We start from the raw sequence: 11,742 nt of genomic DNA, 5'->3' as shown, positions 1-11,742 counted from the left end.
AAAGTCACGGAGGAAAGGGGCAGGGGGAGCGCGGTGACGGCGGCGGCTGTCGCCACTTGTGAGTTGTGACGCTTCGTGCCGGTAACGCGTTCGTCTCCGGATGGCACACGGGCGGTGCCGGCACGTGGGGTGCAGCGAGGCCGGGGTGCGGGAGGCCGGGCGGGCGGCGGGGTGCAGCACGGTTGCTGGGTGCGGGTAGGTGGGTGCAGGGGTGGGGGTGCAGGAGGAGGGGCGGGGGGGTTCCCAGCTCCCTGCACCCAGCTGGGTGCCCAGCGGGGAGAGCTCAGCCTGGGTGGGACCCATCGGGGCCCCGTGCCCAGGGGACACCCCGGGGCGTCTCCCCGCTGGGGTGCACCGCGGCTGCGGAGGGTCCCCGGGAGCGGCCGAGACCAGGTGGGTGCGGGGAGCCCCGGTGCCGGTGGGATGCACCCGTGCCAGTGCCGTGCGGTGCCGGGGCCGGGGCGCTGTCGGTGCGGTGCCGGTGCGGTGCCGGTCCCGGTGCCGGTCCCGGTGCGGTGCCGGTGCCGGTGCAGTCCCGGTGCGGTGCCGGTCCCGGTGCCGGTCCCGGTGCGGTGCCGGTGCATTCCTCCCCCTAGGGGTCGGTGTGCCGCGGCGCGGGAGGCGGTGCGGGAGGCGGTGCGCTCCTGCGCACGGCCCGGGGCGGCCGGGGCACGGCGGCGGCGGCGGGGAGCGGACACCGGGCACCGCCGCGGGCCCGGGTGAGTGCGGGCGGCGGGAGCGGCGGGAGGGACGCGGCGGAGCGGGCCGGGCGGGAGGGGAGCGGTGGGGAGGGGGCGGCGCAGCCCGGGCCGGGGGGTGGCGGGGGGGGGAGCGGTGCCGGTGCTGCCGGTGCTGCCGGTGCTGCCGGTGCTGCCGGTGCTGCCGGTCCCGGCCTCACGGTGCCCCGAGCCCGCCGCGGCCCGGGCATCGCACGCTTGTCCCGGCGGCACGACCGGCCGGCCCCCCCCCGAGATGTGTGCCCCCCCCCCCCGCCCCCTGGGCCAGCCGGACCCCCTTGGGGTGCCCCGTGTGTCCCCGGGGTGTCCCGTCCCGTCCCGCCCCCCCGCATGCCGGGGCTGCCTCTGCCCCCTGCCCGGGGCTGCGGGGTCCGGGGGCTGGGGGAGGAGCTCCGGGGGGGGCGGCTTACATCTTCCCGCAACCTGGCACCAGCACCCAGCCCTCTTCCCCCATGTCCCTCGATGCCCGTGTGACCCCAGGGATGCCCCTGTGTCCCCCCGTGTCCCCCAGGGACACCCCTGTGTCCCCCAGGGATGCCCCTGTGTCCCCCCCGTGTCCCCCAGGGACACCCCCGTGTCCCCCAGGGATGCCCCTGTGTCCCCCCGTGTCCCCCAGGGATGCCCCTGTGTCCCCAGCTGGACAGGTCAGACCCCCTGTGAGCCCCTGGCAGCCCCTCCAAGGGGGCCAGACCTGATGCCCCGTTCAGGGTGACTGCCTCGGGGTGCCCACGTCCCCTCTCTGCCCCACGGGGCTGGGGGTCACAGCCAGGGGCCCCCTGAGCCGCTCCGTTACCCACCCTGAGCATCCCCGGCCCCGGCTGGAGTGGGGGCCAGGGGGGCGAGCAGGACAGCCTGGCAGTGCCTCTGGCCAGGACGGGTGCTGGGGGGGGGCAACCCCAGGGTGGGTGCTGGCCAGGATGGGTGCTGGGGGGCAGCCCCAGGGTGAGGTGTCTGGCCCCAGCCCAGGGAAGGGATGTCCCACACCAGGGACGCGACCTGGGTGCTCCTTGGGAACGGCGCCTCAGAGCGTGGGTGCCCAGGGGTGGGTCCCCGTGGGCATCGGCAGGGCTGAGCCCATCCCGGCGTCCCTGCAACCCTCTCTCTGCACCGGCCACCGCAGTCGGGTGTGGATGTTGCACCCCGAAGGGATGGCACCGTATTTTGGGGGGGGGGGGGGGGGATACGTGCTCCCGGACAGCTGCCTTGGGGAGTGAGTGTCTGCCTGGCAGGGAAGGGGTTAACGCCAGGGGGGTTTCGGGGTGCCGGGGTGTCCCCAGCTGGGTACACCCAGGCTGCTTCTTGCACCGGTGACCTCACACCACTGCCATGGCAACAGCTCATGAAGTCACCGGTGCTGGGAGCTGGGGCGGCTGCCTCAAGCGTGGGGCGATGGGATGGGAGCGTGGGAGGCTGCCGAGTGCCGTACCCCCGCTCTCACCGCGCCCCTCGGGTCCCCCCAGAATGAGCTGTGCCCCCGCCAGCGCCGACGCCTGACCCCCGCCCTGCCCGCCCTGCCCGCCCTGCCTGCCCTGCCTGCCCTGCCCGCTCTGCCCACGCCACCATGCTCATCAAGGAGTACCGCATCTGCATGCCGCTCACCACTGAGGAGGTGAGTGGGGGGCAGTGGGGGGCCGGGGCTGCCTGTGCCCCTGGGGCTGGGCGAGAAAGGGGGGGGGTGTCAGTGTGGAGGAGGGGTGCAGGGGTGGAGGGAGCTCCAAGCCCCAGGGCATGGGTGTCAGGGACCCATGGGTGTCAGGGACCCACCGATGGTGGGGAGGGGGTCCCCGTACCCACAGCAGTGGGGTGCCGGGGGGTCAGATTCCTGCCTGGAGAGGGGCTGGGGGACACTGTGGCCCCTTTTGTTGTCCCTTCACGACCTGTGGCAGGGACCGTCTGCCTTGGCCGAGTCACCGAGGTGTGCTCTGGCCACGGCCGTTGGGCTCAGGATACTCCATGCGAGTGCTGAGCCGTGTTTCGGGGTGCAGCCAGGGGGGACGTCCCATCCCTGGGCACAGTGACCTCGGGGCACCGAGCCCGGTGGCAGCACCGGGGGCTGGTGGGCGAAGGACACCCGGGGGGGGCTTTGGGTGCCCGTGGCACCGCGGCGCTCGGGGCAGCTGCTCCGACGGGGAGCACGAGCTCAATCCCTGCTCTGGCAGGGAGCCCAAACCTCTGTCGGCAAACAGCAGCGAGAGCCGGCAGCCGGCAGCATCCCCGGCCAAAGGTTGCTCGTGGGTGCCTAGTGCCGGCAGGGCTGTTTCAGGGAGCCGCCGCGGTGGCGGTGCCCACACCGGGCAGTGCCAGTCCTCCCCGCGCACCGGTGGGTTTGTGTTCGCAGCCCGGGGAAGGTTCCCAATTAGTCGCAGAGGGGTGATAAGATTGTGCTGGCAGTTAGGGTGATGGATGGGATCTTCAGCGGAACAATAAAACACTTATTGCACGGCCACGTCATCAAATAGACACACACACACACATATATATATACACATATACATATAGAAATAGTTTTCTCTGCCTCCCAGGGAGCTTGCTGAGCAGAAAGCCTCCAGGCACTCTGCAAGGCATTTGGACACTAGGAAGGGCAGGATCCGGCCCTCACCCGGGCGCTGGAGCAGCCCAGGGGCGGGGGGGGGGTGAAACAGGGTGCCCCAGGAGACCCCTGCCTGCTGCATGGCTCGGGGTCCGTCACCTCTTTGCTCCGTGCCTCAGTTTCCCCTCTCAATGGTGCGGCTGGAAACCCGTTAGCCCAGCAAAGAGGAGCCGTCCCAGCCGTCCTGGCGCTGCGCCGGCAGCCGGCTCAGCCGGGAGGGTGCCGGGACAGGGGATGGCAGCGCTGAGACGGGCGCTGTGGTTGCAGTACCGCGTGGGGCAGCTCTACACCATCAGCAAGCACAGTCACCAGGAGAGCGAGAAGGGCGAGGGCGTGGAGGTGGTGAAGAACGAGCCCCACGAGGATCCCGTCCACGGTCCTGGCCAGTTCACCGAGAAGCGCGTCCACCTCTCCAGGTGAGGCTGCGGCTCCGGCGGTGGGTGCCGGGCAGGGGAGGGGGCCCCGGCTTCATGGAGCAGCACCGCAGCGGAGGGCATGGGCGGGCACCCCTCCCTCCCGAATCCCTGGGGAACATCCTTCCTGGGTCCTCGACACCCTGCAGTGTGGCTGCCACCGTCTCCCGGGGTGCATCCAGCTTCCAGGGCTGCACCTGGCTCGCAGGGGTGCACCCGTGTCCTGGAGCGCACCCCTCTCCGGGGGCTGCACCCGTCTCCTGGGGTGTACCCATCTTCAGGGCACGCACCCGTCTTGCAGGGCTGCACCCCTCTCCTGGCGGGCACCCATCTCCGGGTGCCGGTGGGTGCCTCGACTGCAGCACGGGGCTCAGCCCGTCCCGGGGGGGTGACCCTGCGTCCCCTCACGCAGCCCCGGGTGCCCGTTGGGCAGCCGCTGGCACCCGGCACCGCTCCTCACCGCCGGCTGCGGCACGCCGCGGCATGGGCATCGGCTGCTCCCTCACCGGGGAGTCGCTGGCGTGAGACGGGCTATTTTTAGCCACGGCGCTCACGATTCCCCTCTTGGGGATGGTATTTATAACGCCTGCAAATTAATCAAAACCCACCTCCCGGCTCTGCTGGGGGCCTGCCGGGGCCTGATCCTGCCCAGGGAGTGTGGGCAGCTGCGGGGTGCTGGGCGGGGTGGGCAGGGGTGCTGGGGGCAATGGAGGCACCCTGGGGTCCTGGCCCTGGGGAGGTGGAGGGGGTCCTGGGGACAGGATGGGGGCACTGGGGTGGAGGTGAGGGTCCTGGGGAGGTGGCACGGGTCCCTGGGGGGGTTCTGAAGTGCAGGTGATGGTCCTGGGGTGCAGATGAAGGTCCTGAGAGGGTGGCAAGGGTTCCTGGGGGGGTGCTGGGGTGCCCTGGGGAGGTGGCAGGGGTCCTTTGGGGGGTGCTGGAGTGAGGATGAGGGTCCTGGGGAGGTGGCAGGGGTCCCTGAGGTGGAGGGGAGGGTGCATGGAGGGGTGCTGGGGTGGAGGTGAGGGTCCTGGGGAGCAGGTGGGGTCTCTGGGGAGGGGACGGGGGTCCCAGCGCCAGGCTGTGCCGTGCGGGGCTGCGTTCGGTGGAGCAGGGCTGGGCTGGGCTGGGCTGTGCCGTGCCGCTGGCCGTACCCTGCCCTGAGCGGAACCTCCCCCCGGTCCCCCGCAGCAAACTGCCGAGCTGGGCACGGGCGGTGACCCCCCGCATCTTCTACATCACCGAGAAGGCCTGGAACTACTACCCCTACACCATCACCGGTGAGCCCCGGGCAGGGCGCGGGGACGGGCACCCGGGCACCCTGCCCCTCTCCGGCAGCGGCGATGGGCTGCCGGGAGAGCCCGGCCATGGCCGCTTCCCGGTCTCACCGGTCCCTCTCTCCCCCACGATGCCGCCCGGTGATGCCACCCCGTGATGCGATGTGCCGCGGTGTCCCTGCAGAGTACACGGTAAGGAGGTGGCACAGGGGGATCCGGTCCCTTCCCCAGCACCTGGCATGGCTGGGGGGGACGACACTGGGGGGGGGCGTCCCCTGGGGGTGGGCGTCCCCTGGGGTCAGCATCCCTGGGGGTGGGCGTCCCTTGGGGTTGAGTGTCCTTTTGGCTGGGCGTCCCTTGGGTGTGGGCGTCCCTTGGGTGTGGGCGTCCCTTGGGGATGGGTGTTCCTCGGGCTGGGTGTCCTTCGGGCTGGGTGTCCCTTGGGGATCGGCATCCTTGGGAGCGGGTGTCCCTTGGGGTGGGCGTCCCTTCGGACAGGCGTCCCTCGGGGGCCAGCTGACGGCCGCTCCCTGCAGTGCTCCTTCCTGCCCAAGTTCTCCATCTACATCGAGACCAAGTACGAGGACAACTGCGGGGACAGCGAGAACGTGAGTCGGCGCCACAGCTGAGACCTGGCAGACTCATCACGTGCGGGGGTGGGGGGGGCACAGCCACACAGCCGACACCTCTCACCCTCCCTCCCCTCCCCAGATCTTCCGCAGCGATAAAATCCTGGGCGACCACGAGGTCTCCTTCCTGGACATCGCCTTCGACGAGATCCCCGAGCGTTACTACCGTAGCCTGGAGGTAGTACGGGTGGGGATGGGGGCAGCTCCCCGGGGCCACCCCCTTGTCCCCCAGTTCCTGGGGTGGGGGGGGAGGTGGGGGTTCACAGCCCCTCTCTGTCTTCCCCCATCCCCCAGGACCCCCGTTTCTTCAGCTCGGCCAAGACGGGCCGGGGGCCGCTGCGGGAGGGCTGGCGCCAGCACACCAAGCCCATCATGTGTTCCTACAAACTGGTGAGCGTCAAGTTCGAGGTGTGGGGGCTGCAGACGCGGGTGGAGCAGTTCGTGCACAAGGTGAGGGGGGGACACCGGAGGGGACACACGCACACACGCACACGGAGTGGGAGGGTGCTGACCCCCACGGTGCATCGCAGGTGATCCGGGACATCCTGCTGATCGGGCACCGGCAGGCTTTCGCTTGGGTGGACGAGTGGTGCGGTGAGTCCGTGGGGCCGCCCCGGCGCTGCCGGTGACGGGGGAGACACGGTCCCCGGGGTGGCCCCGGACCCCCAGGGTGGGAGTGGGCTGCGGGTTTAACCGCCGATGCCACTAACCCCACGGGCAGCTCCCGCTCTTCCTCCAGCTCTCCCCTGCAACCCGCTGCCTGCGCTGCCTGCTCTGCTCTCTCCCCCTGCCCTCACACCTGCCTGCACCCCCGCACGCTGCCCGCTCTGCCGCACGCCTGGGGAAGGCTTGGCCGAAGCACGGGCCTGGGGGGGCGGGGAGAGGAGCCCCAGCATCCCTGCCTGCGCTGCCGGCACCCCCGGTCTGGCAGGGAGACACGCTGCCGCACGCGGACACGGGGACGGGAGCCCTGGGTGTGGCGACAGCCGGCAGCGGGTGCCGGCAGCGGGCACGGGGCCGTCCCGGTGAGCAGCTCTCTGCCTTCCAGACATGTCCCTGGAAGAGGTCCGGGCCTTCGAGACTCAGATGCAAGTGGCCACAAACCAAAAGCTGGGGAGCCAGCACCCCTAATCCCCGCTGCGGGGGCAGCCCTGCCGCACGCTGCCTGCAGGGGACCGAGACCCCAGCCCCTGCCACGCTGCCTGCAGGCGGGTGCAGGCAGGGGGGCTTGTGCACGGTCCACGCCGAGCCCCCCCTGCACCCCGCGGCAGAGGGTCCCCCCCTCCCCACTGCCCTCCCCACGCATCCCCTGCCTGCGCTGCCTGCGCTGCCTGTCCATCCCTTCCCCGCTGGTGCCGGAGCGGGGGGCTGGCTGCACTGCCCAGCGTCCCCCTCCCTGTCTGTCCCCCCCCCCGTCCCCAGCCCCTGTCCCCTTCCCAGCACCCAGCTCAGGGGGGAGCCGGCGCGCGGGGTGCAGGCTGCCCCGGGATGACGGGGTGCAGGATGCGGCCGTGCCGAGCGGCCCCAAGCCCGGCTGTGCTCAGCAGGGATGACGATGGAGGAGGTGCGGCGCTACGAGCGGGAGACGCAGGAGGCCACCAACGAGCTCATCGGCCTAGTGGCACCCACCATCTCGGTCAGCGAGGTGGGGCAGCCCACGGTAACGCACTCGGCCCCCGCCAGTGCCCCCTCCACCCCCCTCGGCGACGAGGCCCCCGATTTCCTCGCTCCCCCCAAGAATCGCCCGCGCAAGAAGTCGGCGCCGGAGACCCTGACGTTGCCCGCGCTGCGGGAACGCGCTGGAGCCGAGTGACGCCGGCAGTGCCACGCCGTGCCACCTCCCCGGCCAGCCCGTGCCAGCCCTGCCGCCTGCCACGACCCCTCCGACAGGCACCGGCCCCGGGGAGGGACCCGCCATCGGGGCGCGGGGAGCCCCGGGGGGTACTGGCCTCCCTGAGCCATTGCGGGTGCCCACACGGGACGTTGCCACCGTCGCTGCGCTGGACCCGCTGCGTGCGCAGGGAGGGCACACCAGGCCAGCGCGGGTCCCCGGCAGCGTCGGGCGATGCCGCAGGTGCCGGTTCGCTCAGCGCCGCCTGCCCCGGTTTCCGCAGGGGCCGTGAAGGCTGGCAAGCAGTGGGGCTGCGGCAGCCGGTGCCCGTGTGCTGCGGCCAGGCTGGGCGCTGGTGCCGGGCTGAGCAGCCGCGGGGCTCGGCGAGCGATGCCGGAGCACCACCCTGCGCTGCAGCACGTGTGACAGTGACAGTGACCGCTGGGGGCCTGGGCTGACCATCCCCACGGGACCCTGGGGGCCGCACAGCCCCGTGCACGGCAGGTCCTGCAGTCGGGGTCCCCTTTGCCATCCCGAGGGGGGCTGTGGCGGCCCACGGGGTGCTGGGGCAGACTCAGCCCTCTAGTCTCTTTGGGAAAACAAAGGCCTTTTCGGAAATAAAAGCTTGAGACACGGCGGCCGGCTGCCAGCGGTGATTTATTGGGCGCAGTGGAGGGGTACCGTGCCTGTGCCGGGGTGCTGCGTCCCCTGGGGCTGGATGCGTGCGGGGAGGAGCAGCCAGGTCGCCAATCCCAGGGCAGGGAGACGGGGTAGCAAGGGGCTGGGGTTCAGGTGGGCAGGGCAGGCAGGATGGTGCTGGCTGCAGGGGATCAGCCCAGCCCCGGGGCGATGCCCCCAGATGCACCGGCGGCACCGGGCTCCTCTCCTTCCCAGCCATCACCGTCCTCCAGATCCCCGGCACCCGGCACGGCTGATGCTGCCAGCCCCAGCAGCGCGATGTAGTAGGAGCTGCAGTAGACGGGCGCCTTGTTGGGGCTGGAGTAGACCTGCTCAGGCCGGAGCGAGGCGAAGGGGTTGGCAGCGTAGCCCACGATGTGCGTCTCCAGCTCCACCAGGATCTGCAGGGAGGACTTCAGTTCCTGCTCGCTGCCGGGAGAGGAGGAGGACAGGCACCGTTACCGGCTGGCTGTGTCGGCACGCCGGAGAGCAGCGGGGCTGTGCTCACCTGTAGACGGTGAAGAGGACGGGCAGGCGGTAGTCCCGCAGCAGCAGCAGGGTGGGCAGCCAGCCCGCCAGCAGATCCGGACAGGCGTGGAAACCTGTGGGGACACAACGGTGAGGGTCCTGCTGCCCTCCCGTCCCACCCTGGCCCTGGGGAAAGCACCCGCTCCGTGCCAGAGAGCCCCAGGGTGCGCGGTGACGCTGGCAGCAGGGATTGGCAGTCCTTAGCAAGGTGGGTCCCGTCTCCCCACCAGCACGGCGGGGGGGGGGCACTCCCTGGCTCCAGGTCCTGCGCCGAGCCACCACACCGAGACCTGAAGGCAGGGACCCCTTTGGGTGCTGCTCGCGCCCGCTGTCCGGCAGGTGGGTGACACAGGCAGGATGCTGAGCGCTGGGGGGGACACACACACGAGGCGGCCAAGCCCCGGGGTGGGTGGGGGGGTCACCATGGCTGTGCCAGCCGCCCGGTGCACCTTGGTGCAAAGCCCTGGGGACATCCCAAGCCACCGGCAGGCTCAGCCCCAGGCACTGCCAGGGCACTCAGGGAGTTCCCTGCGGGGACATCCTGCTGCAGGCAGCGCGGTGGCGATGGGCTGGGCGGTGGCGATGGGCCGGGCCTCTCCGTGGCGCCGGCACTCACCCGGGTGAAAGCCCACCACCAGGTCAGGGCGGGCAGCCAGCTTGGTCTCCACGTGGCTTTCCCAGAAGTCGTGGTACAGCCCCTTGTAGCTGCTAAGATAGACCCTTCCCTGGGGGGCCGGCGTGGCCAGGGGTGGCCTCATGATGGGTCCGTCGACCACGTCCACCCCCACCATCACCACCTCCACGCCCCGGTGCCCCGGGAACATCCGCGTCAGCTCGTCGTAGTCTGTCAGCCGGGCGTTGAGGGTCTCGACGTGCGACGCGCCCACCACGTGCACGGTGAGGGTCTTGGCAAGGGGGTCGATGCCGAAAAGCCGTAGCCCCAAACCGATGGTGAGTGGCCGTGAATGGAAATCGGTGACCAGCCGCCGGATGGATTCACGCAGCTCCCCATCCTCCGGCCGGGGCTTCCCGGCGTTGGCCCAGAGGATGGTCATGTACCGCCCGGCCAGAATGGCGCCCAGCTTCTCCTCCAGCTGCTTCTGCATGGAGAACCAGTCCTCCCAGCCCTCCACGTCCCGGGCTGGTTTTGTCCAGGTCTCTGTGGGGAAGGGGATGTCTCCTGTGGGATAGGGAGAAGAGTTGGGGGGAGGTCACAGAGGTGAACCCACAGCCAGGCTGCCCGTCCCACCCAGGCTGCGGGGGTGCTGGACCCGGCTGGGGGGGGCTGGAGCTGGGAGGAGGGACTCCATGTGCATCCGTGCAGCTTGGGGTGGGGGTGGGGGGGTCAGGCAGGCGGGGGGGGACACACACCAGGTGGGAGCAGCGTCCCCTGCCCCACCTGTGAAGACGAGCCACTCCACCAGCCGGTCCAGGGCCACCAGCTTCAGCTTCTTGCAGAACTTCTTGTGCAGCGGCCAGTTGGCACGCTGGCATGCCACGCCGCAGTAGTACACGTTCTGGCACCTGGGGAGAGAGGCAGCGTGCCCAGCCGTGGGGCGGGGGGGCCAGGATCTGGCCCGCTGAGCCTGGCTCCCTGCCACACACCCCCCCCCCCCCTTTCCAGGGCTGTGTTGCTGTTTTGGGGGTGCCCTGCAGCTGTCGGGGCCTGACACCCCCAGCAACACCCCAGCCACTGGGCTGGCAGCGAGAGGACAGATCCAGCCCCATGCCATCGGGCCACCTTCCCCACACACACACACCTCTTGCATCGCCGGAGACTTTTGGGGTCAGGGAGGGCATCGGGGAGCTTCTTGCATTCAGCGCAGAACTTGAAGGTGTCCTCCATCTTCTGGAACATGTCAAAGTAAGTCCGGATACCAAAATCACTGCCACTCTTCCTCCCGTCCATGGCAGACCTGCAGGTGTGTGTGTGTGGGTGAGCAGGATCCAGCCCACGCTGCTCTGCCATCACAGGGCAGGGGGGGGGCTGCCATCCTCCCTCCAAGGCTGCCAGGATTTTTAGCTCCAGCCGAGAGCATCCCGGCCCGGGCTGGGTGGGGCTGGGGACCCAGGATCCCTGAAGGGAGCCAGGGAATTGGCTGGCGGAGGGGTGCACCCCATCAGAGCACCCCGTGTGTGGGCTGGGACGAGCCAGGGGAGATGCTCCAGCTGCGGGGGGACACACGGCTGGGAGGGAGAGGGGGAACGCGCACCCGTGGGTGCTCACTCACTTGTAGTCCTCGTAGCTCTTCATGTTGAGCTTCTGGAGGATGATATGGGACAGCCCCGGCACGTTGCGGTCCATGGCCTGGAAGCCCAGTGAGTCCACGTCGGGTGCCCTTGCCACCGGCTCCTCCACGGACTTCTTAGGGTGGCTGGTTTTGGGGGCAGGACCTGCATTTTGCTGGGCCGCGGCAGCTGTGGGAGAGAGGGGTGCAGGTGACGGGGCTGGTTCACGGGTCTCCGGGTGCTGCCGGGGTCCCCCACGCCGCCCACCGCCCCCGCGCCGCCTCCCGCCCGCCATCCCGCTGCTCGTCCCCGGCCGTGCCGGCGGGGAGGACGGAGGAGCTGGGTGATGCCGGGCGGCCTCGGCACAAGTCCCACTGCCAGCAAGGGAGGGCTGAGCTCAAATGTCAGCCCCAAGAAGATAGCAGTGGAGGAGAGCAGCCACGGCCCCTCCAGCAGGAATCGGATAGCGGAGCTATTCTGGTCATCCCCTCCCAGGGAACCGGCCAACCCGCTCCGGGGTCCAGCACCCGCCCCAAAAGCCGCCGGTGGTGGCGGTGGGGTCCCCCCCAAACCCCTTCTGCCCTGGAGCTGCTCCCATGCTGCCCCCCTGGGGAGGGGGGGCTGGGGTGGCTGCCCCAGCCCCTGGGACCTCTCCCCTCTGTCGCCATGGGGGCTGCCAGCCCCCCCCAGGCCCCTACCCCCGCCCGCCCTGCAGGGACCCCCCCCCCCCTCCCTCAGGGCCCCCGGTGGGCTGGGAGTGAGCGGCTGGGGGGGCACCGCGGCCTCTGCCAGCAGGGGCCTGAGGCCAGGAGTGGGGCTGGGGCAGCAGC

General features: G+C 70.8%; 1 protein-coding gene and 1 pseudogene across 1 annotated transcript; one reads left to right on the top strand and one right to left on the bottom strand.

Annotated features, from left to right (window-relative positions):
• The first annotated feature begins 2,048 nt into the window (after positions 1-2,048).
• Positions 2,049-8,113, top strand: LOC142604043 (cytoplasmic phosphatidylinositol transfer protein 1-like; annotated as a pseudogene).
• Positions 8,109-11,355, bottom strand: MSS51 (MSS51 mitochondrial translational activator). The gene is made up of 6 exons (XM_075768011.1): positions 10,915-11,355; positions 10,444-10,599; positions 10,083-10,207; positions 9,300-9,863; positions 8,664-8,757; positions 8,109-8,584 (listed from the first exon to the last, which is right to left on the bottom strand). The coding sequence occupies exons 1-6, from the start codon at positions 11,205-11,207 to the stop codon at positions 8,308-8,310; spliced, it is 1,509 nt and encodes a 502-aa protein (XP_075624126.1). The 5' UTR covers positions 11,208-11,355; the 3' UTR covers positions 8,109-8,307.
• Between the last annotated feature and the right edge of the window lie 387 nt (positions 11,356-11,742).

This window comes from Balearica regulorum, chromosome 15 (genome assembly GCF_011004875.1).
Source record: "Balearica regulorum gibbericeps isolate bBalReg1 chromosome 15, bBalReg1.pri, whole genome shotgun sequence".
Classification (NCBI taxonomy): Eukaryota; Metazoa; Chordata; class Aves; order Gruiformes; family Gruidae; genus Balearica; species Balearica regulorum.
The sequence above is the reverse complement of the archived record's forward strand: the minus strand, read 5'-3'. Positions and strand labels throughout refer to the sequence as shown.